This window comes from Crocodylus siamensis, chromosome 7 (assembly GCF_052110815.1).
Source record: "Crocodylus siamensis isolate JL-2025a chromosome 7, ASM5211081v1, whole genome shotgun sequence".
Classification (NCBI taxonomy): domain Eukaryota; kingdom Metazoa; phylum Chordata; order Crocodylia; family Crocodylidae; genus Crocodylus; species Crocodylus siamensis.
Genome location: NC_143401.1, coordinates 77,566,425 through 77,593,919, shown reverse-complemented (window position 1 = coordinate 77,593,919; position 27,495 = coordinate 77,566,425). Strand labels below are relative to the sequence as shown.

The window sequence follows — 27,495 nt, the reverse complement described above, 5'->3', positions numbered from 1 at the left end:
CTGGTCAACAGCTCATTGAGTGGATAATACAAACAACAAACTAACTGTAACGCGGTGAATGATGAAAACGAGACGTGACGCCAGTCCAATATTGGTGGACGATCGAGTAGTCGTAGAGTAATGCCGAGGTCGGGATGCCAGAATGTTGAAGTGAAGTCGTAGTGGGATGGTCCAAAATCGTAGTCAGCAATTGGTCAAATTGAATCGGGAACCAGGAGATCAAAACCGCAATCGCTCTAACCAGCACAGAGTGGCAATCTGGGGAAGGAGACCAGTAGGCCCAAGAGCCTGACTGCCAGACAGTCCCTGGAAACACCAGCCTCTGTCTCCAGTGACGCGATCTTCTCCCCCCAGAGGGAGGGGCCCTCAGACCTTTTATAGCAGCCCTATAGCCAATCAGGCTGCTTGGCTAAGAGAAATTTCTAGAGGTATTACCTCATTCCAGTCGTACACTGGGCATGCTCTGCAATAAGATCTGCATAGCAACTGAGTCTGCTCAGAGCTGAAAATGGGTCAGGGCTGATTGACAGCTCCTGAGGTCATAGAAAGGGTAGTCCAGGCCCTGTATGGAATTTTCCACTCTCAGTCAAACTGAGTTCATGCATTGGCAGCACCTATACTTAAAATTTTGCTTCAACACTTCCATTTACAGCCCCCAAAAAATGTTATGCAAAAGCATCTTGCTCAAATTATAATTGAAATTAGGAATCATAGTACATTTCTTATCAATGCTGCTTCCTCTAAGAGAAGTCCCACTGAATTTTGCTTGAAATTCACTCTGTGCACAGGACCAGTACAAAACGATGCACCTTTTACTTCAAAATATGTTTTTATGTGGTACATGGGGAAAGACCTCATCATAGAAATCAATGTTATTCTATTAATGTTTGCACTTCTATGGGAAAGCTACTTTTCCTCCAATAAATACATGTTTAAAAGCTGTTGTATTTTCACTTGGATTATAGTGTTATTTACTTAAACACCTAATGACGCCTCATTCAATATCATTACAGTGCTCTGGATTTTGAAGGTTTTCCGAAGAGATATGAAGTTAATTATGCGTTTCATTTTTGCATTTAATTCCTAAAAGCCTTTCTGCTAGCTTACTGTGAATAAGCAAATAAAGCTTTCCTCTATTATATTCTGTGTTACCTTAGAAAATAAACTTCTCACAGTCTTAGATATTTCAATATTGTACAAAGTATAGATGCAGAGGTTACAGCTGAGAAAATTTTATTTGCTTTAAATGAGCTGTGAATATCAGTGAGTGAAATCTGAGGCAAGCAACAATCTAGTACAATTTCCTTTTTTATTAAAAAGAGAGAAAGACCTTTGCAGTGTTGATAGAGACCATAGGTCTACAAGTTTACTTATTTTGACACAGTGATCCTTACTGCCATGATTCCATCAGTTTTCTTAATTTAAAAAACATTACTCCAGAAGCAGCAAATAATTATTCAGTCTATGAAATGAATGGACAAATAGATGCATGTGCACTATCTCTATCAGAGCGTTAATCCTTCAAGGAATACTTTGCTTCTTAAGATTGATTTATATGATGCAGAGACTTAAAGAAATGTTAATTCTCATAGGTCTGGAACTCAATGGTTTAGAGATGGCAGACATTCCTCCTCCTCTGCCTCTCAAAGGCAGCATGGCAGATTATGGAAATCTCATGGAAAATCAAGAATTGATTAGTCCTACAACATCCCCACCTGCACATCAAAGAGTAAGTCCAAGAAATACAAATAATTTTCTGCTGTTTTACTCACAATGATGTACTTGCCAAGAATCTAAAGCTATGTGTAATCCTGCTAGTGGACACGTAAGCAGATCCAACTGATTTCTACAGTTACAAAATAGAATTTCAGGGGCATGAAGAAATGTGGTTTCTCATTCTAAATGACGTATACATAAGGTTAGGTTCATTTTGATGGAGGAAACTAAACCTAAAGCAAAATATTGTTAGATGTGTTGGCAAGGGATCTTAACATGACAGGATATAGTCTCAGCAGCAAATTAGTTTTTATATTTTTCTAATCCTATTTTAGGAGAGGAAATAAACTACATTTCTGACAACTTTTTTCTTTTGAATTCTGTGTCATAGCCATTCAGTCACGATTTGTTTTCCCTGGCAAACACATGTATTCCTGTGAGGTATAAATTTTAGCTATGTTCTTCATCACAACCACAGTTTTCAGCTTCAGGAAGAACAGATGCTTTTTCAACTTTACTTTCCAAAGTCCATTATAATCTGGAAGCTTTTAAAATTAATCCGATTTTCAAAATTCAGTAACACTTTTCAAGAAGGCTGCTAATTTTGCTTACAATAGAGAGTGTGTGTGTGTGTGTGTGTGTGTATATGTGTGTGTGTGTAATATATATAATATATAATAAATATAAATATATAATAAATGTCTTGACCTTTAAAATCTTTAACTTCTCTTTTTTGGAAGGAGGTAAGGGGATGTGGGAAGTAGAATTGTGTGCTGGAATTTTTTTTGCACAAATTTGTAGCATAATATTGTGTTTCTGTTTAAATATCTATCTAGCTTTGACTGTACTCCCAGTATACTGAATTTTACCATTCAGAGAATTGGTTAACAAATTTTGGGAAAAATTAATTAACCTGGGAGGAAGATTCCATGTTTGTAGCATTGTCATCAGCAGCAATGGAAAGACTTTACACACATGCTTACATTTATGCATTATGAGTTATTCCATTCAAATCAAAGTGACTACCACTTGTGAATAAATTTCAGCATCTCCCAAAAACTGCAGCCCTAGAGCTAGGGACAGAAATTACACATAAACCAGTATATGTGACTGGAAACAAGTTTAAATGTCTAACAGAGCAAATGTTCAGTGCACATAGACCAGTTTCAAAATGGCTGAACTCAGTGTAAGGTAGACCTAGATAAATGTAGCGCCAGACGTAAATGATTTAAGTTAAATCAGTCTATCAGAATTCTGTCTCAGATTCCCCGCTCCCAACTCAAGTTAGGTCCAATTCTTCCTGCATACCAAGATGATTTGCACCTCCCCCAACCCTCCCTTGCAGGGCAGGCAGGATAGCCTCAGCTGTACAGCCAAGCTGGAGGAGCGAAAGATGAGGAAAGGGGAACAGAGTCCTCAGGCCCCAGCCCTGCCCCCAAGCCCCATTCTGTCCAGCTGCAGGCAGAGGGTGTGTCCTGTACCTAACGCTCATCCCTGCACTGAGCCCTCTCCTGCAGGTGGGAGGTAGGAAGTAGTCCCCTGGGCCAGCGCTGGTCCTGGCAGCCAGGGGGCTCCTTACACAGGGATGCCCCCCCCACCTCAGGAGGTTTCCCCTGTCCTGGTCTGGGATCTCCTGAACAAAGAGGATTCCTGTCTCCCCCTCCTCTGTGGTCCACCTAGTGCTTGGCTCACAGCCCCCATCCCTGCAGCCAGGGGGCTGCCCACATGGGGGGAGCCCCTTCCTAGGGGTCCCCTAGCCCTATTTGCCCTAATGTGTGGAAGCTGAGGGGATTCTTTCCTTCCCCAACATAGGGTGCAGCTCAGCCCCACCCTCACAGGTGGGAAGGGGGAAGCAGTCCCCTATGCCAGCAGCCCAGGGGCTGTCCACATGGGGGGATGCCTCCACCTCAGCGGGTTTTCCCAGCCCACCCAGGGTATCCCGAGCCCTGGTCTGCCCTGCCATGTGGGAACAGAGGTGATCCCCTCCCCTGTGCATTCTGATCAGTGCTTAGCCCGCCCATGCAGGAGGGAAGGGGGAAGCAGTCCCCTGTCCTGCTAGCCAAGGGACTCACCACGCACAACAGAGTACATAGGGCATTGGGGGATCCCAGGCAGGCTCGGGAAAACTCCTTGAGGTGGCTCTGGTCAAATGGGCAGACCCCAACTACTAGAATGAAGGACTGCTCTCTGCCTACTACTTGTGGGGGCAGCGCCAAACCGCAGCACTCGGGGAATGGGAGGGGAGGAGGAATACCCCTTTGCTCTGGGATGGTAGGGCAGTGCAGGGCTCAAGAGACAACAGCTGAGGCAGGAAAAATCCCTTGAGGTGGGGGGTGCCCACCATGTGGCAAGGATAAGGGAACTGCTTCCTCCCTCCCACCTGTGGGGGTGGGCTGAGCATCGGGGAAGGGAATGGAGGGGAAGTTCCCTAGGCTTCCTCTGCAGGGCAGATCAGAGCTTGGGGGGCACCAGCTGGGGCAGGGGAAACAGTCTGATGCAGGAAATGATGCTGTGGTGTCGATACCTACAGTCAGATGGGTTGCAAGTTGGCTAGAGGGCCACACCCAGAGAGTGGGTGTGGATGCGTCATTTTCAACCTGGAGGGATGTTGGTAGTGGGGTTCCCCAGGGCTCGGTCCTTGGGCCCATACTGTTCAACATCTTCATCAGTGACTTGGACGAGGGGGTGAAAAGCACCTTATTCAGGTTTCATAGACATTAGGGCTGGAAGGGACCTCGGGAGATCATCGAGGCCAGCCCCCTGCCCAAAGGGCAGGAAGTCAGCTGGGGTCATAGGATCCCAGCAAGATAAGCATCCAGTTTACTCTTGAAGGTGTTCAATGTAGGTGCTTGAACCACCTCCACTGGCAGACTGTTCCAGACCTTGGGGGCTCAGACAGTAAAGAAATTCTTCCTTATGTCCAGCCTGAAACGGTCTTGCAGGAGTTTGTGACCGTTCGACCTCGTCATCCCTTGGGGCACTCTGGTGAATAGACGTTCCCCCACATCCTGGTGGTCACCCCGATAAACTTATAGGTGGCCATCAGATCACTCCTGAGCCTGCGCTTTTCCAGGCTAAAGAGTCCCATGGCTCTCAGCCTGTCATCGTAAGATCTGTTTTCCTGACCTCTGATCATGCGCGTGGCTCTCCTCTGGACTCTCTCAAGCTTCTCCACATCCTTTTTGAATTGTGGAGCCCAAAACTGGACGCAGTACTCCAGCTGTGGTCTCACCAAGGCCGAGTACAAGGGGAGAATGACATCCCGGGATTTGCTCGAGAAGCATCTATGGATGCACGCCAGCATTTTGGTCGCTTTACTAGCCGCAGCATTGCATTGGAGGCTCATGTTCATCTTGTGGTCAATGATCACCCCCAAGTCTTTTTCTTCTGTGGTGCTAACCAACGTAGCACTGCCAAGCCTATAAGGGTGCTGCAGGTTTTTCCTCCCAAGGTGGAGAACCTTGCATTTTTCAGTGTTAAACACCATGAGGTTCTCGTCTGCCCATTTGCTGAGCTTGTCCAGGTCAGCCTGGATCACCCGCCTATCTTCTGGCATGGATGCTTTGCCCCAAAGTTTGGTGTCATCGGCGAACTTGGCCAGTCCACTCCTGACTCCAATGTCCACATCGTTAATGAAGATGTTGAACAGTATGGGTCCCAGGACAGAGCCTTGAGGGACCCCACTGGTCACAGGGCACCATGATGAGTGACTACCATCAATTACAACCCTCTGGGTCAGACCACGGAGCCAATTTCCCAGCCAGCAGATCGTGGTGGAGCCAAGGCCACAACTGGGCAGTTTGGCCAAGAGGTGATCATGGGATACCAGATCAAAAGCTTTTTTGAAGTCAAGATATATGACATCAATCTCTTCTCCCTTGTCCAGGTGATAGGTCACCTGGTCATAGAAGGAAATGAGATTGTTCAAACAAGACCTACCCGCAACAAACCCGTGCTGGCTGTCCCTTAGAATGTTAGCCTGGGCCAGTCCCTCAAGGATGGCCTCCTTAATAAACTTTTCTAAGATCTTCCCCAGGATAGAAGTCAGGCTAATGAGCCTGTAGTTAACCGGATCCACTCTCCTCCCTTTCTTGAAGATTAGCACCACACTGGCCTTCTTCCAGTCTTCGGGCACTACACCAGAGCGCCAGGAGTTTTCAAAGACCCGTGCCAGGGGCTGGGCTATGACACTTGCCAGCTCCTTGAGTACCCTGGGGTGCAGGTTGTCAGGGCCAGCTGACTTGAAGGTATCCAGCTTCTCGAGGTGTTCCTTCACGAGGTCAGCATTGATGGAGGGTAGGGGATCCCCCTCACCCAGATTTCCCTGTCCCATAGCAGGCATGGGCATCCCGTGTGACTGGTGAAAGACTGACGCAAAGTACCTATTTAATAGGTTGGCTTTTTCCTGGGCGTCAGTTGTCAGTTGCCCCATCTGGTTTAGCAGGGGTCCAACGTTGCCCTTGCTTTTCCTCTGGCTCCCCACATATCTGAAAAAGGACTTTTTGTTGTCCTTGATGCCTGAAGCTAGTTGGAGTTCAGTTGCAGCCTTTGCTTTCCTTGTTTGGTCCCTGCAGGACCAGACCAGCGCGTAGTAATCCTCCTTGGAGGTGAATCCCGTCCTCCATCCTTTGTAGGCTTTCCTTTTTAGCCACAGTAGGTCTGCTAGGTCTCTGGAGAGCCGGGGGGCTGCTGTGCCTTCTTGCTGCCTTTCCTCCGTGTTGGAATAGATTTAGCTTGTGCACTGAGGATCGCTTCCTTGAGAAGCAACCACTCTTCTTGAACTCCCATCTCCCTGGGGTCATGGTCCCTGAGGGCCTGACCAACTAGCCTCTTGAGCTTGTCAAAGTCAGCTTTTCTGAAGTCAAGGACTTCTGTGTTGCTGACTGACTTGCCAGCTTTACGGCGGATGGTGAAGGTGATCAGCTCGTGGTCGCTGTCACCCAACTTCCCATCAATCACTAGGTCGCTGATTAGGTCGTCCCCCGTAGCCAGTACTAGGTCAAGCAGCGCTTTGCCTCTCGTTGGCCCATAGACTTCTTGAGTCAGGTAGAGGTCATCCACGCACGAGAGAAAGCTTTGCGACCGCTCGGATTTAGCTGAGTGATCTTCCCAGGAGATGTCCCGGTAATTGAAGTCACCCATGACAACCAAGGTCCTGGAGCAAGCGGCCTCAGTCAGTTCCCGGGCGAACTCCTGGTCAAGCTCGGGACTTTGAGTGGGAGGTCTGTAGTAGACTCCCACCGTTGTGTCCCCTGTGCCGCATTCCCCATGAATTTTTACCCAGAGGGTCTCTAGCTGTCCATGCCGGTCACCAACATCAGCTTGCAGGGACATGTAGCTTTCCTTCACATAGAGAGCTACACCCCCGCTCCTTTTGCCAACACGATCCCTCCTGTATAGGGTATAGCCCTCTATACCCGTGGTCCAGTCATGGGTGGAGTCCCACCAGGTCTCCGTTATCCCAATGACATCATATTTCTTTGCACTGAGCAGGAGGACGAGCTCGTCCTGCTTGTTGCCCAGGCTCCTGGCATTAGTGTACAGGCAGGCAAGTGTGCCCTTGGGGGCTCTTGCCTTGCCCACAGATTGTGCCAGGGCTGGGGCAGGGGTGGGCTCCCTTAAGTGCCCCCTTAAGTGCCTTGGTCCGCTGGCTTTGCAAGGGCCGTTCAAGTGGGCCAGCAGGGGCAGTAGTCCCCCCATCCCCCAGCAGGCTTAGTTTAAATCCCAGTGGAGCAGGTCAGCCAGCCTGGCTGAGAAGAGCCTCCTCCCCAGGGGAGAGAGGTGGAGGCCATCTCTTCCCAGCAGCTCGCTGCCTCTCACTCCAAAGAGCGGGCTGTGGTCATGGAAGCCAAAGCCTTCCTGATAACACCAGCGCCGCAATCTTTGGTTCACCGCGTGGATCCTCCTCTCCCTCCTCAGCCCATAGCCCAAGACTGGGAGGATCGACAAAAACACCACCTGAGCTCCCAGACCCCTAAGCCCCACTCCCAACTCCCTGTAGCGCCTCATGACCTGGCTGGGGGTGCTCTGAGCCGTGTCATTGGTGCCCACATGAATAAGGAGCATGGGGTAGTGGTCTGTGGGCCGGAGGAGCTGCGGGATCCTCTCCGCAATGTCTCGGATGCGGGCCCCCGGGAAGCAGCAGACTTCCCGGGCTAAGGGGTCGGGGTGGCAGATTGCCCCCTCAGTGCCCCGCAGGATGGAGTCTCCCACAACAAACACCTTACGCTTTGTCCTGGGGAGAGCGGGGCCAGTAGCTGCGGTCGAGCCTGGGTTGCCTGCGGGAGCTGGCAACTGCGTGGGCTCTGCTGGGGCTGCTGGGGCTGCGTGGGCTCTGCTGGGGGTGCGAACCTGTTGCTGAGCTCCGGCGGGGCAGGGGCCTTGGTGCGGCAGGCCTTGGGGCCCTTGACCACCTTGGTCCGTGCCCCTGACTGGGCAGAGCGGGAGGTCTCAGAGTCCTCCTTAGTCGCGGAGGGAGACGGAGCTCTCCCCTGCGGCTCCCGGGGGAGAAGGGCCTGGCAGTAGGAGTCTATCTCCTGCTCACAGTCCCTGATGGCACGCAGTCTCTGGACTGTGGCCTGGAGCTCCTCCAGCTGGTGCTCCAGAGACCCCAGTAGGGAGCAGACCCCGCAAGGGGAGGTGGCCATGCTCCCGGGCCCCAGAGCCTGAAAAAGGGACAGGCAGCCCCCGCAGCCGAGAGCCAGGGGCTCCGTCTGCGTGGAGCCCGGAACCATGGGCTCCGTCTGGGTGGCCGTCTCTGAGGTGCCCAGTGGAGGGGCCACAGAGCCCGAGGGGACCCTCGGGGTGCGGCGCGTGCCTATCCGTGTCATGCCTCTGGTAGGCTGGCTACGGCTGGGGCTGGCTATGGCTGGGGGGGGTCGCAGGCAGGGTCTCGTGCCCTCCCGCGCCCTCACCCACACAAACTCCACGCTAACTCGAGCGCCTGTTTACGCAGCCTGTTCGCGCGGCTCCGGTCGTGTGGCTCCCTGGGGGGCTGGGCCAAGTAGGGGCCTGGGCGGGGGCTTGACCTGGCCCGGCACCAGGCAGCGGCCTCCTCCCAGCAAGCGAGGAGTTAACCCCTTCCCACCATGAGCCCGCTCACCTCCGGCTGTGCTGGGGGTCGGCAGGGGGCTTGGCGGCTGCTGAGGGGGTGTCTGGGGGGCTTCGGGGGAGTGGGGGTGCAGCGGGCTTCACCCGCGCGTCTCTCACCGCTCCAGAGCCTACCTGAGTGTGTTTGCGGATGACACTAAGATATGGGGAGAAGTGGGCATGCTAGAACGGAGGGACAGGCTACAGCTAGATCTAGACAGGTTACAGGGATGGGCAGATGAGAATAGGATGGGTTTCAGTACTGACAAGTGCAAGGTACTGCACCTAGGGAGGAAGAACCAGCATGTATCTACAGGCTGGGGAACTCGCTTATCAGCACAGAGGCAGAAAAGAATCTTGGAGTCGCTGTTGATTCCAAGATGAACATGGGCTGCCAATGTGAGGACGCGGTCAGTAAGGCTAACCTCACCTTGTCATGCATCCACAGATGCATCACGAGCAGATCCAGGGAGGTGATCTTCCCCCTCTATGCGACACTGGTCAGGCCACAGTTGGAGTACTACATCCAGTTCTGGGCACCGCATTTCAGGAGGGACGTGGACAGCATTGAGATGGTCCAGAGGAGGGCCACTCGCATGATAAGGGGGCATCAGGGCAAGCTGTATGAGGAGAAGCTATGGGACCTGGACCTGTTCAGCCTCCGCAAGAGAAGGCTGAGAGGGGATCTGGTGACCATCTAGAAACTTACTAAGGGGGACCAGCAGGTTCCCCCGAGCACTACCAAGAGTAACAAGGAATAATCGGCCATAAGTTGACTGAGAGTAGGTTCAAGCTAGACATCAGGAAGTGCTACTTCACAGCCAGGGTGGCTATCTGGAACCAACTTCCCAGGAAAGTGGTGCTTGCTCCTCCCCTGGGGATCTCCAAAAGGAGGCTAGATAGACACCTAGCCAAGGTCGTTTGACCCCAGCATTCCTTCCTGCCCATGGCAGGGGGTCGGACTTGATGACCAGCTCAGGTCCCTCTGCCTATGCACAGGCAGATCTCTCACTTCAGGGGCCGACACCTGGACAGACCTCCTTCCCTGTCAAGCAGGGAGACAGCAAGAGATTGGGGACATGCCCTGGGCAGCCAACCAGGGATGGGCTCCACTTGGCTGGGCTCAAGAATGGCCAGCAGGCTGGAAGATGTGCTCTAGTGCCCCCCATCTTGTGGCCTGGCTGCCTTTCCCAACTGAAAAGTGAACATCAGTTCATTGTCAGTTCAATGCTTACACACACAGAAGAAGCCCTTGTTTCTATGGCTTTCACAGCACTTCTTTCCAGTGCTGAATGATTTTTTAAATTGAAAAATGGGAAAAACTTTTCACTAACACTTTTATAAACTCTTTTTTTTCTATTTTCCAGCTGGGTCCACATTTTCCTTTGGCAAACCTCCAAAAATTCCAAGTCATTTCTCTCAAGATAAAGGCTAGCTAGTATTTAACCTGAATAACTTAGTTTCAGTATAATACTAAGGATGCCAAATTAACTTTACATATGGGTCCAGTGTACATCATTTGATTGCTTGAAGCATGTAATTTGTAAGCTGTAGTAGAGTTTGAACATTATGTGTGCAGGTTGATAAACATAAGAATATTCATAAAATTTAGCACTTTATAGCATCTATATATAATAGGGCTTTCCATCTAACATAATTACCGTCACTACACTTTGCAAGTTAAGTGGATACCTCCCCATTTTTACAAGCGAAGCATGTGGTTCACAGAAGTATTAGAGGACTGATTTTTCAGAATGACCTAACAAGCTCTAGGTTTTCATCACTTTTAATAATCAGGTCCTGAATAACATCCCAAAGACCATTCATGAAGTCAGTAGCAGTTCTGGGAATGGTTCCCTGTATCATGACTTAATTGCAAGGCTGTGATAATATTCAGGAAATTATTCTGGAATTAACAAACCGAAAGGACCTACTGTAATAATTAAAGCACAGATTTAAAGAATATCTAGGTTATAGACTCAGTTTTGTTGCTGACATGTTAAGTGATCTTGGACAACTTAGTAACTTCTCTATGCCTCAGTTTCCTTATCTTTAAAACAGGGATCATAATAGTAGTAGTAATATGATTTCACTGGGTTTTTTTTAGCTTTTATTCAAGACTGTCAATTTTTTATAACCCTGCACTACTCAGACTCTTTTTTTTCTTCCTTAGTGTAGTTTGCCAAAAAGCCTAGATCCCAACAGTCAATCTCCAAGGCAGTTCAGGATTTGAACATGTCTTGAAAAGTTCAACAGAACCTCATTCTGAATACCTAAGTTGACAAGACTCTGAAATTTTATAGGACAGCTTCAATATGTTTAGCTCTTCAGCATCTGCCTTTTATAAACTTTTCAAGACTAGGAATCCTAGGTGCTTGGTAGTGACAAAATCTGAGACAGAGCTGGAAACAGATTTATCACAAAGCCAGGGGGACTATACTTAGTATAATTTAAGAAAGGCTTCTGCTTTTATCTACATTACTCAGTCCATTTATTTCATTCGGTACTCAGAGATAATAAGTGACAGAAAATATAGAAAATAGTGGTGGGCATGAAGTAACTCAGTTGGCTGTACCTTTATAACTGTGTAATTTGAACCCTTGCAAACAGTTTCTGGTCATGAGTTACAGTATTCTATAAATTAAATAACTAAAATTCATGACTATCTAGTGAGCTGATTATTTTTAAAATATCTATCCCTGGAATCAATAAGGATCAACCATTGAAAAGTTTTATAAATAATCTTATCGCAGTTGTTTTAAAATAATATTACAGACTTCAAAAGGTCTAATTTTGTTAGAATTTAATATTTGGCTCAATACTGTTTGCCTTGCAGTCAGTTATGAAAAAGCTGCAGTGAACAGAACAGGGTACATTGACAAATGTATCAAGAAATTGTGATATCTTTCTGAGTACTTGGAGTCTCACTGCAGCCAATAATGATTTATAGTGTCTGAGATTTTCTGTCTTTTTTATTTTTAGTTTATTGGGAGTTTGTAATAGCTTTAGTCTTCTTAAGCATCTCATCCCAACAATTTTCTAATTATGTTTTTGATTGTTATCTTATTGTTGTTAACTATGATCTCTTTATATGTTTTCTTGCATTGTGTGATTTGTTCTGCTAAATTGTTGTTAATTGTATATTGGAACATAAAAAAGGAATCACAGGACTTCTGTGAGGATTATTATTACATCCAGGAATTCCTCTGGGCTCCTTTGTGGCTTCATACACATCCTAGAATAAAAAATCAACTGCCTGCTTAATATTCAAATTCAAAAGGATGCTCAAAGAATATAGACAAAGGAGCACTTGAATTTAAAATATTGGCTAAATTACTTAGTAAACATAGGTTAATCATTTAAATTAAAAGATTTCCATCAGTCCAAAAGTAGATGGAAATATTGGCAGAGAGATTGCAGCAAAAGATGAGGTGGTTCATAATAACAATAAATCTAAAATAAGCAAGGGCAACTAATAATGGAAACACTTATTTTGACTCTTTAAAGACTAGGGACAGAAGTTACACACAAACTGGTTTAAGTGATCAGAAACTGGTTTAAATCTGTAACGGAGAATGAATTCAGTGCACAGAAGCCAGTTTCAGAATGACTGGAACTGGTTTAAGATAAGCCTGGTTGAGTGTAGTATCAGACTTAACTGACTAAGGTCAAACTGGTTTATGAAACTTCTGTCCCAGACACCTTCCAGAGTCCCCCAATATCCCAGCATGCTTTTCAGCCCTGGGCTGGGCTGGGCTGTGCTGTTTGCTGCAGAGAGCAGGGCTGACTCCACCCGTCTGCTCCTTAACTTGGACAGTGAGGGCTAGCTAACTGGCCTCCTGGCAAACCCTGGCTGGCTCACCGGCCCCCGGCAAATGCTGGCTGGGGTCTGGGGGCAGGGAGGAGGGTTAAATTCACCTTCCCCTGAGTATGGAGCTGCCCTGTCCTGCCCTGCTAAAACTTTGTGTTGACTGCAACTGTGAACTATAAACCCCAGAGGCACCCAGAAGCAGGAAGAGGAAGTGATGAGCAATCCTGAAAGTTCTGCTGCTCTGACTGTGGACTGTAGATCCCAGAGACCTCAGAGGCAGCAGGAAAAGTTAGCAAACACAGCCCAGGTGGTGTTTATAGCTCTTCAGTTTATAGTTTTTCAGAGAAAAAACTATTTTGGTTCAAGGTTTTATGAATTGAATGCCACTACCTTTCCCCCGCCCAGGCAGAGCACAGGCTGGGGCCTAGCCATGCTGCCTCTGCTCCAGGAGGGCTTCCTGTCTTACCTCCCTTTTGGCAGTGGCTGACAGGCATGCTCTAACACCCCCCCCCCCCGCCGGCTTCTGGCTTGAGCTACTGCAGGCTGTATTTCCTGAATCAAAAGCGAATGTGTGTTCATCTGCTTATCAGTTCAAACTCTGCAGTTTAGGTTAACCTAAGACTGAATCAATTCAGTCTTTGGCTTTTTGACTGTCTGTACTTAGCCTTTGGGATTCTGACACATTAGTACCATTCAGACTGGGAATCTGTTTGCATCTTAATCAGATATAGTGAAAGTTTGTTTAAATGCTTATTCTACTTCACAGCAGAGGCTTCTTAAATGCACTGCAGTGCATAATTTGTAAGCTATTATCTATCTTGTCTTAAGGCATATTTGTTCAGAGAAACTAACCTAAAAGAAGACTTTGCTGTGTGCATCGTCCTGTTTTAGCCCTACAAAACCATATGAGACTCAACTGCAAGTTTAGTTAAAAATTAGCGGCTGAGCCTCAGTTGTAAATGTATCATACCTCTACCAAGGTCAAAAGGCTATAACATCTTACATTAGCTGATGTTCTGCTTCTAGCAATTTACTTTCAGTGTATCTGAAAGATTCTCACTGTCTTCATGATGCATGTTAGAGTCCCTGATGCTAGTTTCCTCTCAATAGGGTGAGCTGCTGGCAGGGCATTCTCCATGAAAGCTTTGGAGCTCTGGTATGTCCCTAGCTCAAAATACTCATATAAGTTGCCTTTCAGGGCATCTTGCAGAGCCCATTTACTTCACCTGCCTTGGAGGAGAGCAGGGAAAGTGAAGCGGTAGCACACATGCTGAGATGTGCTCATTTATATGTGGAGATGCTGTTTTAGAGGGAAAGGTGAGCTGATTAAATGTTTTTATTTTACTGGCAACTGAATGAAAATTCATGCCCTAAAGTACAGGTATTTTTATGCTTCTAAATTGAAAGAAAAAATATATTTTTAATATTGAAACACTGTCCTATATCTGTAGTCCATATAGAGACTCATCTTATAGTTATTATCTTGTCACTGAAGAATTCATACTGGGATACCAATTCTGGGCAAGCAGCTGGATGCAGAGCGAAGGAGGGGGAGCATTGGCGAGCATCCAGATGTGGAGCGGCTGCCGTGCAGCGTCTGTGCGGTCCTGCTCTCACCCTGCCCCGCCCATGCTCCTGTGAGGCAGTGGTACAGGGTGGAGGCACTCTGTCACCGCTCACCCCCACATACCTCCTGGGACCTTTCAGAGTACCCCACATACCCCCGATTGACAACCCCTGATTTAGATTTTTGGCATATACATTAAGCCTCTGGTACAATTGTACCATGACCAATTACAGTGTGTTAGCACTTCAAGTCTAGTAGTTTGATTTTATATAGCAGCTTCGGTCACAGATAAAATTGTATTTGTCCTATCTTGTTTTCCATTATTTTGCATCAAAAGTAAAAGTTTGGTACAAAGGCTTCCTATCTAGCATAGAGGTAGAACTTCTTGAAAGAGAGACCTTTAAATTTACTGCAGAGATGAAGGAAAATGCAGTGAGTTTCCAACTCGCCCATGGTGAGGGGTGCAGTTGCCCTTCTCTTTCAGAATACATTTCAGAAGCAGGAGCCAGGGACTTTTTAAATCCCCAAATCAAGTAAGAATAATTTCCCTCATCCTTTCCCCTGTATGTCAGCAGCACATCCCCTCTCCTATCCACTGCTGCTGCTGTTCTCACTGTCCCTGGATGTTCCAGAGTGGTTCCAGCCTTGCTCCAGCACAGGAGGGTAGGGGGTGGCAGGCTCAGAGGACAGTAGCAGTGGTGAGTGGTGGGAGTACAGAAAGGGAGGGTGGGGAGGGAATGTGCTGCTGAACCTAGAGGGGAGGGCAGGGCCAAGGGCAAAGATGCGGTAGACTTCTCGACTGATTCAGGAACTTAAAAACATCACCAGCTATTATTTCTGCAACAAAGCCTGCCAGCCTTGGGGTGGGGGAGGGAGGAAGACATGGGAGCAGAATCCTCCGTGCCATGGGCGGGATCCAACTTGCAGGCAATAGATGGAGTACCACTATTTTAGACAAAGAATGCACAGTTCCAGATATTTTTTCTCTGGAGGCCGATTTTGTTGTGCAACATTATTTAAGCTTTTAAACTTTACTCCAGCCCTGTTTCCTCAACTTTTACAACAGCACCAGATGGTGTGCTTTTTCAAAGGAAAGACAGATCACATCATTCCTCTTCAATAAGCTTCTGATAGCAAAGTTATTTGCAAAACTTTGGACACCTGTTCTAGCCTCACTACCAATGTAATAAGATAATACAAATTGCCAGCTAATAAGACAAACCTCTGGTTTTATCCCTGAAGGTGAATTTGACCATTTTAATTGCTTTTCTATTCCCAGCAAAATTAATTTTCCTTCTTGGGTTTCTGCTGATATGAAAAATATAATTTATTCAGATTCCTAGATCAGGTAGAAGACTGCCATTCCCCACCAAAAAACTGTGAAAATGAAATGAGAATAACAGGGCAGTTCCATCATCCAGCATCCTGTTGGTGTTCTGGAAGTGGAGCTGAGCCTACCATAGTGATAGTTTAAGACTGTTTCTAGTAAGATAGAAGCCAGTCTTCCCTCTGTAAAGATCTGCCCTAGACATTATGATTTGCAAACTAGGTAGAAAAATACTGAAAGAACAACTAGTTGGAGATGGTGATGAGGTAAGAGAGAGAGGGGAGAATATGGGGAAGCAAGAGAGAGTATCCCAGAAGAGGCTTAGAGCATGGTTGTCAAACTCATGATCCAGCCTGTGGACTGACCCCACTTGGCAGCCCTGGCCCATACAATGCACAGGCTGGACCCAGAGCGGCGCATACAACGGAAGGTCAGTCTGGGCTGCAAACTAAATGCACTTCCCTGCAAATCTGGCCTTACATAGTTTCTCTGGGGCCAATCTGAATTGGTCCATGATGGAACCAGCATGAAGGGCGAGTCCAGTGGGGCACCATGTGGCCCCCATGTTGGCCTCCTGTGCTGCATGCAGTGCACATGGTCCGTCCAGCCCCAGGGCTGTGCTTACATCACATGGAGCCAGAATGGGATGCATGTTGCCGATGGCACCTGTGGCTAGCACGGGATGCACACTGCCCACAGCATGCAAGCTGCAACTGGTGGCCCAGACTCTCCCTCCCTGTGCTTCTTGCAATGCTGGGTCTAGCCTGTATGCCATGGGCAGTGCATACCTTGAGCTAGCCCCATGTGCCGTGTGCTCAGTGAGCCCCAGGGCCAGCACATGCTACACATGGCATGCCAGTTGTACCCAGCACCACAAGTACTGCACAGGGGACTAGTCCAAGTCCAGCCCACATATCCACCCAGCAACCCTCATCTGGCGTGCAGGGCCAGGTGAGTTTGAAGCTCTGGACTAGGAAGAAAGGTACTTTGGGGAATACGTGACCTCTGTGACTGGAAAGGTGCAGTAAAGGATATGGGAGAGACTAAGAGAATGAATGAGACAGAATCACAAATGAAAAAATCAGCAACTGGCCTACCAGTCTCATGACAGAAAAGTAGGAACTCCATTCCTGCCAGCTAGGAAGAGAACAAGCACTTTTCCATGTAAAGATAAATTTTAAAACAGAAAATATACATGCATATTTAAGTAAGTGAAAAAACACTTTATGTGAAGGTATAGTTTAACAGGTTTCTTTGCGTCTGAATCATGATTTATGAAGGTTTGATATTAGCAAGACTGAGATTCTCTACAACAATGGGCTTTCTATCCCAGCCTCCATACCCTGTCTCTGACATCCTGGGATTGGATGAATTAAGTCCTATCACAGGATGGAGTTTCTGAGGAGCTGACGCATGCTTTCTCTAAGTCTCAGAATCAATAGACTTCCATTACTTATTACAGGATTATGTTTAAAATATAAGGGGGGGGGTTGGTTTCTGTCTTGAGAAATCTATATTACTCAAGGCCCTCAAATCCTCGGTTTTATTTCAGGAAGGGGGACATGCCTCGGCCCTCGGTATTATCTAGGATCAAATCACTGGCTTCAGTGTGGATTTGTGCCAATTGGTAATCCATATGTTTATAGCTTTCACAGTCCTCCTGTAAGAAATCCTATTTCAGTCTGAAATCCAAACCTAATTTTAAGGGTGTTGTGTATGACACTTCATGTCTTTCTACGTAAGGAACAGACTAGGGAGAAAAGGTGTTTTTGTTTTGTTTTATTTTGTTTTGTTTCTAAATCAAGTTAGCCAGCATGGTTCAAAATAGAAATTAGACCTTCGTATAGATAGCACATGGTTTAAAGCCTTATAGTTACATTAACTGACCATGTTGTAATCTACTTAATACAAGGTAATCTTTTTATAAATGACTACAAACACTGGCCAGGAGCAGTACTTGCATGTTGTGGTTCCAGTTCTCCCATGCATTTACAACCACCATACACTACATAGAACCAATGAACCGATGGACTGTTAAATATGAGTAAGGATGTCAGAATCACACTCTCAGGAAGGTATGTCGTATGAGAAACCTTAGGATTTTGGAATACATTGTTCCACAGAGTCTTTGGAATTGTCATGTATATTACCCACAAAGGTGAACCTCTTACTTTACAGGCATAAAACAACAATGTCCTCACCCCATAGAGCCTGCAGCATAACTGTCTGTAGGCAGTTATACTACAGAAAGAATGCATAAGTGATTTGTTGCAAAATCAAATGAAACAATAAGATAAGATGCGTGGAATCAGAATTTAAATGGGCCAGAGTGGGGTAGTCTTCACTAGCGTGGCACTGGCATTGCTCTCATCTCCCTTACTTTTACCCATAGCATGCTTTAGGGGAGGACAGTCCAGCTGGCAGGTGGTGAGGGAGGTTAAACTGTAGCTTGCTTTGCTGCTGGAGCCAGTGGGGCTGGAGAGGTTCCAGGACCCAGGCTGTTATTTACCCCCTACCTTTTGCCTGGTACCAAATTTGGGGTCTTCTGTCACTCTTGGCAACTCAAATCTGTGGCAGGAGGAAGACAGGTAAGGTCCGCTGGGATCCAGAGCCATGCCAACAAACCACTTACCTGCTGCCAAAGGTGAGTCCAGCCTACAAAAGCCCCATAGGCTGGATGTGGCCCACAAGCCCAAAAAGTTGGATAGCTTTTTTTTTAAGGTATTTTTGATGTTCCAGGTATTGTTTTGTGGTTGTGTTAGGGTTTGAAGTGGCAATTTTGGAGATTCCTTGGGTTACTTATTGCCTGCAAACACAGCGGACTTGATAGGGTCCAGAAGGCCCCTTCCAGTCCTTTGTTGCAATACATAGCTTAAGATCTGGTATATTGTTACACTTTTAGAGACTTTACTTATGCGGATATTACACCTTTAACATGTTTTTACCATATGCTCCTTGTTTTCTGTAAATAAATAGCAGAGCACCTATTATATTATGGATTGTGTGGGCTAGCATAACTGTGAAAATAATAATAAAAGAAGGGAACTAAATATAGGTGACATCTCTGGAAAGCAATTGCATGGGACCATGGAGCTTGTGCTCAGATTCCTTGATTCTTACAATCAAAGTATCCCTGATTAGATCTTCATAGTTTGTCATGAGACTTGCTATTTGGCTTCAATAAAATAATTACATAGGAGCTGATCTCTTCTGAAAGGTCACACTGTGGAGCTGAGCTTTGTATATGGTTTTTACACAGCTTCCTGAACAACAAAAACCCTTCACCTATTAGATGTATCTTTTTTTTCCTTTAACATTTTTTTTCAGCTTTTTAATTTATTCTTTACTGTATTCTGTCCACAGAAATATATTGTGCTCTGTTTCCACAAGAGAATGAGAAGAAATGAGAGATATTTAAAATTGATTACTACCTTTTGTAGAGGGAAAAAACTAAATAAATTGGAGCAATTTAATATTTGAAATGAAAAAGACAGATTGCCTGTATGTTGCAGATGTGCCTTTTACATAAGGTTCCATTTCCCCTGAGGGACACGTGAGTCAGGGATTCTGCTAAAACAGTTCTAATGTGAACTGGCAGGCTCTATCATTATCTCAGAAAGCAAAAGCAATCTCCACGAATTGGAGAACTCTCTATTAACTACTGAAACATAAACATGAACTCTGCAAAACACTTTTAATTAAATGTAAAATCAAGTGAAATTTTATTTTGTCTTTCAGAGATGTTGCAAGTGGAATTGTTTTGAGTACTGGTTGTTTCAGTTTTGTGCATTTAATAATCATTTCCCTAATTTGATTTTGAGGAGAGAGTGAATACATGCTGTCATTCATTCCACACCTGAGTGAGGAAAAAGACTGTTAAGCTCTCAGAATAATGGCCAGGATTGTTTTTCTACTAGTTCACACTAGCTATTTGGTTTTATCTTGCTGATTTCTCAGTGCCACTGCCTTCACTGTTATTAAATGTCCAGCTAATACACCCAGTAGTAACTTACAGAAATGCACAGGTGCTAAATTTAGCCCACTTTCTAATGGAAATTGCAAATTCAATTATATTAATTATCAAATATCTCCTTTATTTCCTTTTCTACCTAATTTACTTGAAGTGTGAGTAATTTCAGGGTATGTGCTTGTTATTTATAGCTAACATATGTAGTCTGCTCATTGTGTTTTTACTAAGTGTTCTGCCCTACCAGATTTTCAGCGATAATTTGATTACTCTGAGCGGTAATCAATATGAAAGAGGCATTGATTTGATTAAGTCCTTTGATCTGCTAAATTACCAATTATTGCCAGTTCAAATTTAATTCAATTCAAAATGGCTTTTGTAAGTTATGTGATCAATAAAGTTAGTTTTACTTAATGGTAAATATGAAGTTAAAATACTGCCCGATCGGAAAACATGCTAAGGAATATTAAGTCGTTCTATTTGATGTTTGATAAAGTTATTCATGAAGAGGTTACAGTTCATTTAAAGTGCAAATCTAATGTCTTTTTGATTAGAAATTACTTTTATATTGTAATCTTTAACTTCCAGGTGGTATCATTTGATCAATTAAGCATTCATTTGATATTTGCATTTTTCACAAGCAGATGTCTAAAGTCAGGCTCATATATCTTACTTTAAATACTTTAAAAGCATGGCCCGTTCTTCAAGGGTCCTGAGATCTGAAGTACTTCTCTAATCATGCTACTCTAACTCAGGTGACTCCATATGGAATTATCTTTAGGAATCCAAGTTTGAAAATTTTGGCCAAAAACGGGTAGTACTCTGTTTTAGACCATTCAACTTGAAAACTGAAGCTTATTAGCATAACATAAAATAAATCTTTATTTTCAAAGTTTAGTTGCACCAAAAAATAAACACGTTTTTCTCCTCTGTTTTCTCATCAAACACTGTATTTCATAGTAGCTAGGGTCAGGAGGGACCTGATCACATTGTCTTGCCTGACCCCCTGCCACGGGCAGGAATGAATGCTGGGTTCACGAGACCCCAGACAGGTGATCATCTAACCTCTTTTTGAATTTGCCCAAGGTAGGGGTGAGGACCGCTTCCCTAGGAAATTGGTTCCAGATTCTGGCCACCCTAACTGTAAAATTATGCCTTCTGCTCTCTAACCTAAACCTATTCTCCATCAGCTTATTACCATTGTTCCTTGTCACCCCAGGTGGTGCTGGGGAGAATAGGGCTCTTCCTATTTGCTGTTTATCTCCCCTGATGAGTTTGTAGGCAGCCATCAGATCCCTCCTCAGCCTCCTCTTGCCGAGGCTGAACAGGTTCAGGTCCCTCAGTCTCTCCTCATAGAGCCTGTCCTGCTGCCCTCTCACCAAATTGGTGGCCCTCCTCTGAACTCCTTCCAGGCTGGCCATATCCCTTTTAAAGCCCAGTCAATGTTCACTTGATCTGGAACAAAGGTCATTATGCACTGGGCTTCATTGTAAAGCAGAAGTAACTTCTATATTGTTTGTAAGGTAGATTTTGTAAATTAATGCTGCTTCCTCCTGTCACTTTCATCATGTAACTCATGAAGTACTGCTGTGTATAGAGCCAGAGCTTTATTTAGTAATCTGGCAACTCGGTACAAAGAGAGAATGTAAGGTTTGACTGGACAGGGAATATAAAGCTCCTCACTGATGGATATATTAAGTAAGGTATTTTAAAAATAGATTTATCATTACTGAGTAAGAGATTTTACTTGGTAAATAGGAAGCCTAAACTGTCAGTCTCTGTTAGAAAAAGATTCTAAAGTTTTTATACTTCTTGACTGAATACAGTCTCTCAAGTTTTCCACATCAGTAGTATAACTAGAGGTCAATAAGTGATGCACTAACCCCAGGCACTGGGCTGACTTCCTTTCCCTAGCCCAATCTAGCGCTGGGGAGGGAACTGAGCAATCGGGCTCAGTTCCCTTCCCCTGTCTCAGGCGTTAGCACCGGCTTCCCTCCCTCATCTGGCAGGCAGATCAGGGGCCCTCAGCCCTGGGGGGACTGGCACAGTCCCAGCAGCCGTCCTGGGGTTGGGCCCTGATCTGCCTGCCAGATGAGAGGCTGTTTTGAGTTTCCCCATTATAGTCAATGGGTGAAATGTTGAAACAGCGTTGAAATAGCCTTGCTGTTTCGACAAAGCAAAATAGAACAGCTGTTTCGACTCAAAATGAAATTTGAAACAAAATGCTGTTCCTTCCAAACCTTGAAACTCAAGTTGAAACAGGTCCATTTTGCACAGCCCTACTGGGCAGCAGCTCTGCAGAAAAGGGCCTGGAGGTTACAGTGGACAATAAGCTGAATATGAGCCAGCAGTGTGCCCTTATTGCCAAGGAGGCTAAGGGGAAGCGATTATTCAATTGAAGTGATTATTCCCCTCTACTCAGCACTCGTGAGACCAAATTTGGAGTACTGAGTTCAGTTTTGGGCCCCCAGTACAGAAAGGATGTTGACAAATTGGAGAGAGTCCAGCGGAAGACAACAAAAATGGTGAAGGGGCAGGGGCACATGAGTTGTGAGGACAGGCTGAGGGGAACTGGGCTTATTTGTCTAGAGAAGAGAAGAATGACAGGGGGATTTAACAGCAGCCTTCAACTATCTGAAGTGGGGTTCAAAAGAGGATGGAGCTAGACTGTTCTCAGTGGTGGCAGATGACGGAACAAGGAGCAACAGTCCCAATTGCAGCAAGGGAAGTTTAGGTTAGATCCTAGGAAGAATTTTCTTGCTAGGAGGGTTGTAAAACACTGGGACAGGTTACTCAGAGAGGTTGTAGAATCTCCATCCAAGCTTTGGCCAGGACAATCTAGTTAGGGATGGTCCTGCTTTAAGTAGGGTGTTGGACTAGATGACCTCCTGAGGTCCCTTCCAACCCTAATTTTCTATGACTCTATATTTCCAATTTCTATATTTAGTCCAGGATTTTTTGTATCCAGTAGATTTATGAAGTAAAGTTTGTAGGTTCATCTGCAAAAGGTGTTTTGTAAATTCCCTTTCAGAATTAGAACTGAGAGATTGAAGAGAGAGTGGCTGTCTTATAACAAGTGTGCACCTAGAGATAATTGTGTGTTTTTGCCTTTGATAGATTTTTGGTGTGCATTCATTCTGGTATGAAGTAGTTGTTATACATATTTTCCATCGGGGCATTTAGTGCACTGGATGAGATGTGTTGCATTTCTGGAAGTGCAGGTGTAAGATCCAGAAATGGTGATGGTTCTCTTGTGGGGTATAGTTATTGTGGGAGTGCTGGAGATGTGTTTTCAGGTTTTACATTTCTTTTCCTGGCATGGTCTGGAACCTTTCAATGTGCTTTGGGCCATAGGAATTTTGTTTCTGGTGATGAGGTTGGTGGGATTTGGTGCTTGTTTAAAGACTAGGATGGGTGGTTCTGGAAAGATCTGGGTCTTCTTCTAGTATGGGTTATAATTGTTTGAGGATTTTCTATATAAATTCCAGGAAAGGATGATATGTCATAACTAATGGTGTTCAATTCCTGGGGACTTTCTTTTTGTATTGCAGTAATTCTTCATGTGGTATCTGGGTGGCTCTTTCAAAAGTATGATCTATCTCTCTGGAGGAGTGTCCTTGTTGAGTGACAGTCCTTTTGACAATTGCGTGTATTCTCCTCAGTGCACATTCAGTGTAGTAGAGGGCTTAGCTGTATATTACAACTTTCTTGGTATGTTTAGGGTGATTGCTGGTTCTGTGCAGATATGTATGTTGGTCTGTGGGTTTCTTGTACATGGTAGTTTGTATTTTACCATTCTGGATAATGATCATAGTGTCCAAAGAGGAAGTGTTGGTGCTGGAGTACTCAAGAGAGAATCTGATGGAGGGATGATGGTTATTGAATTTGTGATGGAAATCAATCGGAGACTCCAGATTTTCAGTCCAAATGATGAAGATGCCATCTATGTATCCTAGGTATAGCATGGATTTGATGGTGCAGTTCTTGAGGAATTCCTCCAGGTGGGCCATAAAAGGTTTGGCATATTGTGGGGTCATTTTGGTGCCCATAGCTGTACCCATGGTCTGCAGGAAGTGTTGGTTAATGAAACTGAAGTTGTGGTGTGTGAGGACAAGGTGTATAAATTCAGTAATATCTTTAGGAGTGTATTCTGAGTCCTCGCTCTTGTAGATATATAAGGCAGGCTTGGATGCTATCCTGGTGTGGGATGTGGTGGAGAAATGTTCTCAACCCATTTCTTTTGCAGCCAAAAGGCTGTGGAAGGTCTACAGTAAGAAGTTATTTTCAGCCCTACCATCACTGCATAGCGAAAGAGGATGAGAAAAAGAAAGAGAGAAGTCCTTTTTTCAAGCAGCCAGAAAGAAATGGGGGCATCATATTTAACAGTTACAAGGCAGAGTGTAACTGGGAAGATATTCCCCTTATGTTAGGATCCAGGAACAGTACTGTAGCAGGAATCCAAAATCATTCCTGGTTTGGATACCAAATCTAGTTCATAGTTGCTGGCTGTCTGCTACTGTGTGCTCCTTACCTTATCTTTTGTATCAGCCTCTCACTAGTCTGATAAATATTTTAAACCCTGTGTTTAACTCTGTTGGCTACTGTCCTCAAATGTAGCTCTGAAATGTTCCTCAGAGGTACTTCTATGCTTGTGTGCTATTCTATGGCATTTCTGTGAGCTTTGGCTGAGCGAAGTGAATGTTTCAGTGTATTTACTCTGTCCCAAATGGCTGGCAAGGAATTGTAAGGGAGTCAGGTTTTAATCCCAGCATAGGGCAATTTTCAAAGACGCTGAATTGTTAGTTGACGTATAATGTAATATGCCATAGCCTTTCAATGATGGACATCCTCCTGAAATGCGTTGCCATGATTTAGGAATAATTCACTTGCCTTGTAAGACATTAATAAAACAAGGTGCTATACTTGCAGTGAATTGGTCTAAGAAGGAAAAAAAAAAGGTAAATGTTTGTGATCCAAAGTAATACACCAGTATCACAGTAATCAGTACAGTATGAACAATGTAACATTAAACTATTTCAGACACTTGAATTGTTCCCATGGCAGTGATCAGGGAACTGGCAGATTCACAGCATATTTTGTAATGGTTTAAAGTATTTGTGTGTGGCTAACATTTTTATAACCTTTTGGCTGAAAGCAAGTCTGGTAACAGCCTCATAAAGTATTGCCAGAATGAGCTGAAGAAAGGGACAGCATATAAAGCAAGACACGAGACAAGTGGAAATGGCAAAAGGATCATAATATTTCTGGGAAGCCAAAAAACCAAACATGGTAAATTTATCTTTACTAGCAGGGGAAGGATAGTCTGAGGGGAAAAAAATCACAAAGCAGTATTTAGTGAATGTGATATTATGAGATGGTTTTGTGGTGATGAAGAAGCTGCAATGATTGTATAGCCAAAATATTGTTGAACAGCAATCTAAAATCAGTGAGCGAGCAAACCTCTTAGTATTCTTTCAGCAACACAAATTTTTGTCATCTTACATGTAGTTTGAACTGTATGGGGGAAAAAAGTATTTAACTTCTATTGTTGCTGTTTGGTTTTCCTTCGTTTGTGATGCAAGCTGAGCTTTGTTTTATGATGTTCAGGGATTTTTTTCTAAAATGGTTTTCAACAAGTATTACTTTTATTTTGAATCATCTTAAAGATTACTAAATATCTAATTATAAAGTGAAAACCTTTTATTAACCTATTTAAGCTGTTCCTTTTTCTTGTAGAGAAGAGTTGCTGTTCTGAAAGTAAAAAATATGAAAATAATACAGAAGGGATACAGCTATAATTTCACATAATTTTTAAACGTTGTGGTGCTCAGGGGCTACAGCAATCAATACAGACTGATAGAGTCAATGTACTGTCACGATACCAAGTGCAGTGTTTTGAAAAGACTCCTGAAATATTGAGCCAGTTAATCAGAACTTTTGAGAGATTTGTCATTGTCAGCAGTAAAAATTAGATTGTAAGTTAATGGCCAGAAGCAAAGCAGTATTCATAATGACAAATTTTGAGGGGAAGTTTTCAGGAGTAAAATGAATATATACTGCTATGACAGATAGTGAGTCTATGAAACCATATTTCAGCCACTAATTGTATCAAACCCAGTTCATCAGTAACATGTTCTATTTCCCTATTTTTTTCCTAGCACCTGCCACCTCCATTGCCCAGCAAAACTCCACCACCTCCCCCTCCAAAGACTACTCGGAAGCAAACATCCATTGACTCTGGGATTGTCCAGTGAAGAAGAAAGCATTTCTCCAAAGATAAAAGCTGTAATATTTCATTTACCTAAATATTTTAAAGGTATATAATGTTTACCTCATTCAGGCCTGCAGTCTAATATTTAGTGCAATGATTCTAACTCTTAAAGGAACACAGTTCTAACAGTAAATCTGTCTTCTAAATAGAAAATGCCACTGGAATAAAGCTGTCACAGGATAATGGTCTCCCACTCTTAGAAGGAACCTGGGACCTATTTTCAAAGCAGGGGGCATTTGTCAACTGACAATATACTAGTCTCTATTCCAAAAAAAAGTTTTGTATATCTTTGTTGTACTGAATAGTTTAATAAAAAGAGCAAGATCTTGGCACATAAAGGTGAATATTAGTCATCTGGGGTATGGTCTCAGTGCCTACAGAAGTTGATGAGAACATTCACATTAATTTCAGTGTGCATTGGATTGGGCCTCTCATTAATCTTGAGAAGTTGCTTTAAGATTGATTCCAATAAAGGTTGTGTTCAGCCCTTAACAATCAAAAAACAGCATATTTGTAAGAAGCAGTTTTTTAAAAATCGTCCTGTGTAATGAATAAGCTGATCTCTGATGAGCTTTTCTTTTTTTTTTAAAACTCCCACTAGTGCTTACATGTCAGTCAGTTATCTAACCGCACCATGTGGCTGCTTCTCTATTGTTTAATAACATTTTAAACTAAGATAACTTGTCTGCCACTGAACAGGCACTAATTTTATAGGAAAAGGAACCAAGTACACAGATGTAGGGCCCCTGGTGATTCTGAAAACTATAAAAATGGGAAGAGCTTTTTTAATATGTAATATTTTTATGTGGAGTAGAATAAACTGAATGGTATCTTTTTGTCTTTGTGCCATCATTCTGTACAGAAGTGTGTATATATGATGGTTCTTAGAATGTGTTGAATTTTATGGTTCCTGCTTTTCATGTAATAATGAAGTAATGTACCTGCAAATGATTCTTTACATGTTTTTAATGTTTTTGAACTGTTGAAAGTGTATAAATAGCTAACTGTTTTCCCAAAAAAATCAGCTCTGAAAATAATGGACAATGATGGAGGAGGAAAAAAAAACTAATAACTTTTTATTCCATAGTGGTTTTTATTGTCATCGTTCTCTCTATATATACATATATATATATATTTTTACTATTCACAATCTTTTATAATCTTATAGTAGGTGGTTTTTAAGTACATCACTGATTTCAAAAATAAGAGGTCATTTTTAAAAAAGCTTTGTCTAAGAAAATAAATACATTCCCATGATATTTTTACAGAAGTGTGATTAATTTCAGGAGCAGCTTAATTAACTATCTGTACTTTTGTTTTTTCCTTGCAATACACATTTATGATAAGAATAGATTGAAACTGTTTATGATAAATTCTACATTCTTACCCTGTTTTATTATACTCATATAACTTGTTCATGATGCATATATGTAGCATTGAAATAAAATATGCATTTCAACACTACGTGTATGCATTTTGATATGCTATTTGCATTGCAATTGACCGCCAGTTTCACTTTTAATGTGTTTGTTATTTAAATAGCATTTAAAATAACTTAGTTTCAGATAAGGCCTTAGTGTTCACTTGGTGCCAACATGATGCAAATGAAAGGCAAAGGCATGACTTATAGAGGAGCAAGGAAATAACTTCATTCATATACAGAAAGATAGTCCTTGTCACTGGAACAGCTCAAGTGGTCAGATATACATGCTAATTATTTTGCCTTTAAGCATCTTGTAGCGTTGGA

General features: G+C 44.0%; 1 protein-coding gene and 1 pseudogene across 2 annotated transcripts in view; one reads left to right on the top strand and one right to left on the bottom strand.

The window, feature by feature from the left end:
- DOCK1 (dedicator of cytokinesis 1) overlaps positions 1-27,212 on the top strand; it is a 553,358-nt gene extending 526,146 nt beyond the window's left edge. For both annotated transcript variants that reach the window (XM_090058391.1, XM_090058392.1), the window contains exons 51-52: positions 1,593-1,729; positions 25,636-27,212. In XM_090058391.1, coding sequence (XP_089914517.1) covers positions 1,593-1,729; positions 25,636-25,731 — 233 coding nt within the window. In that variant the 3' untranslated portion in view covers positions 25,732-27,212. The remainder of the gene's footprint in view (positions 1-1,592; positions 1,730-25,635) is intronic.
- LOC149859999 (uncharacterized) lies at positions 15,038-24,974 on the bottom strand (annotated as a pseudogene).
- Positions 27,213-27,495: the final 283 nt, after the last annotated feature.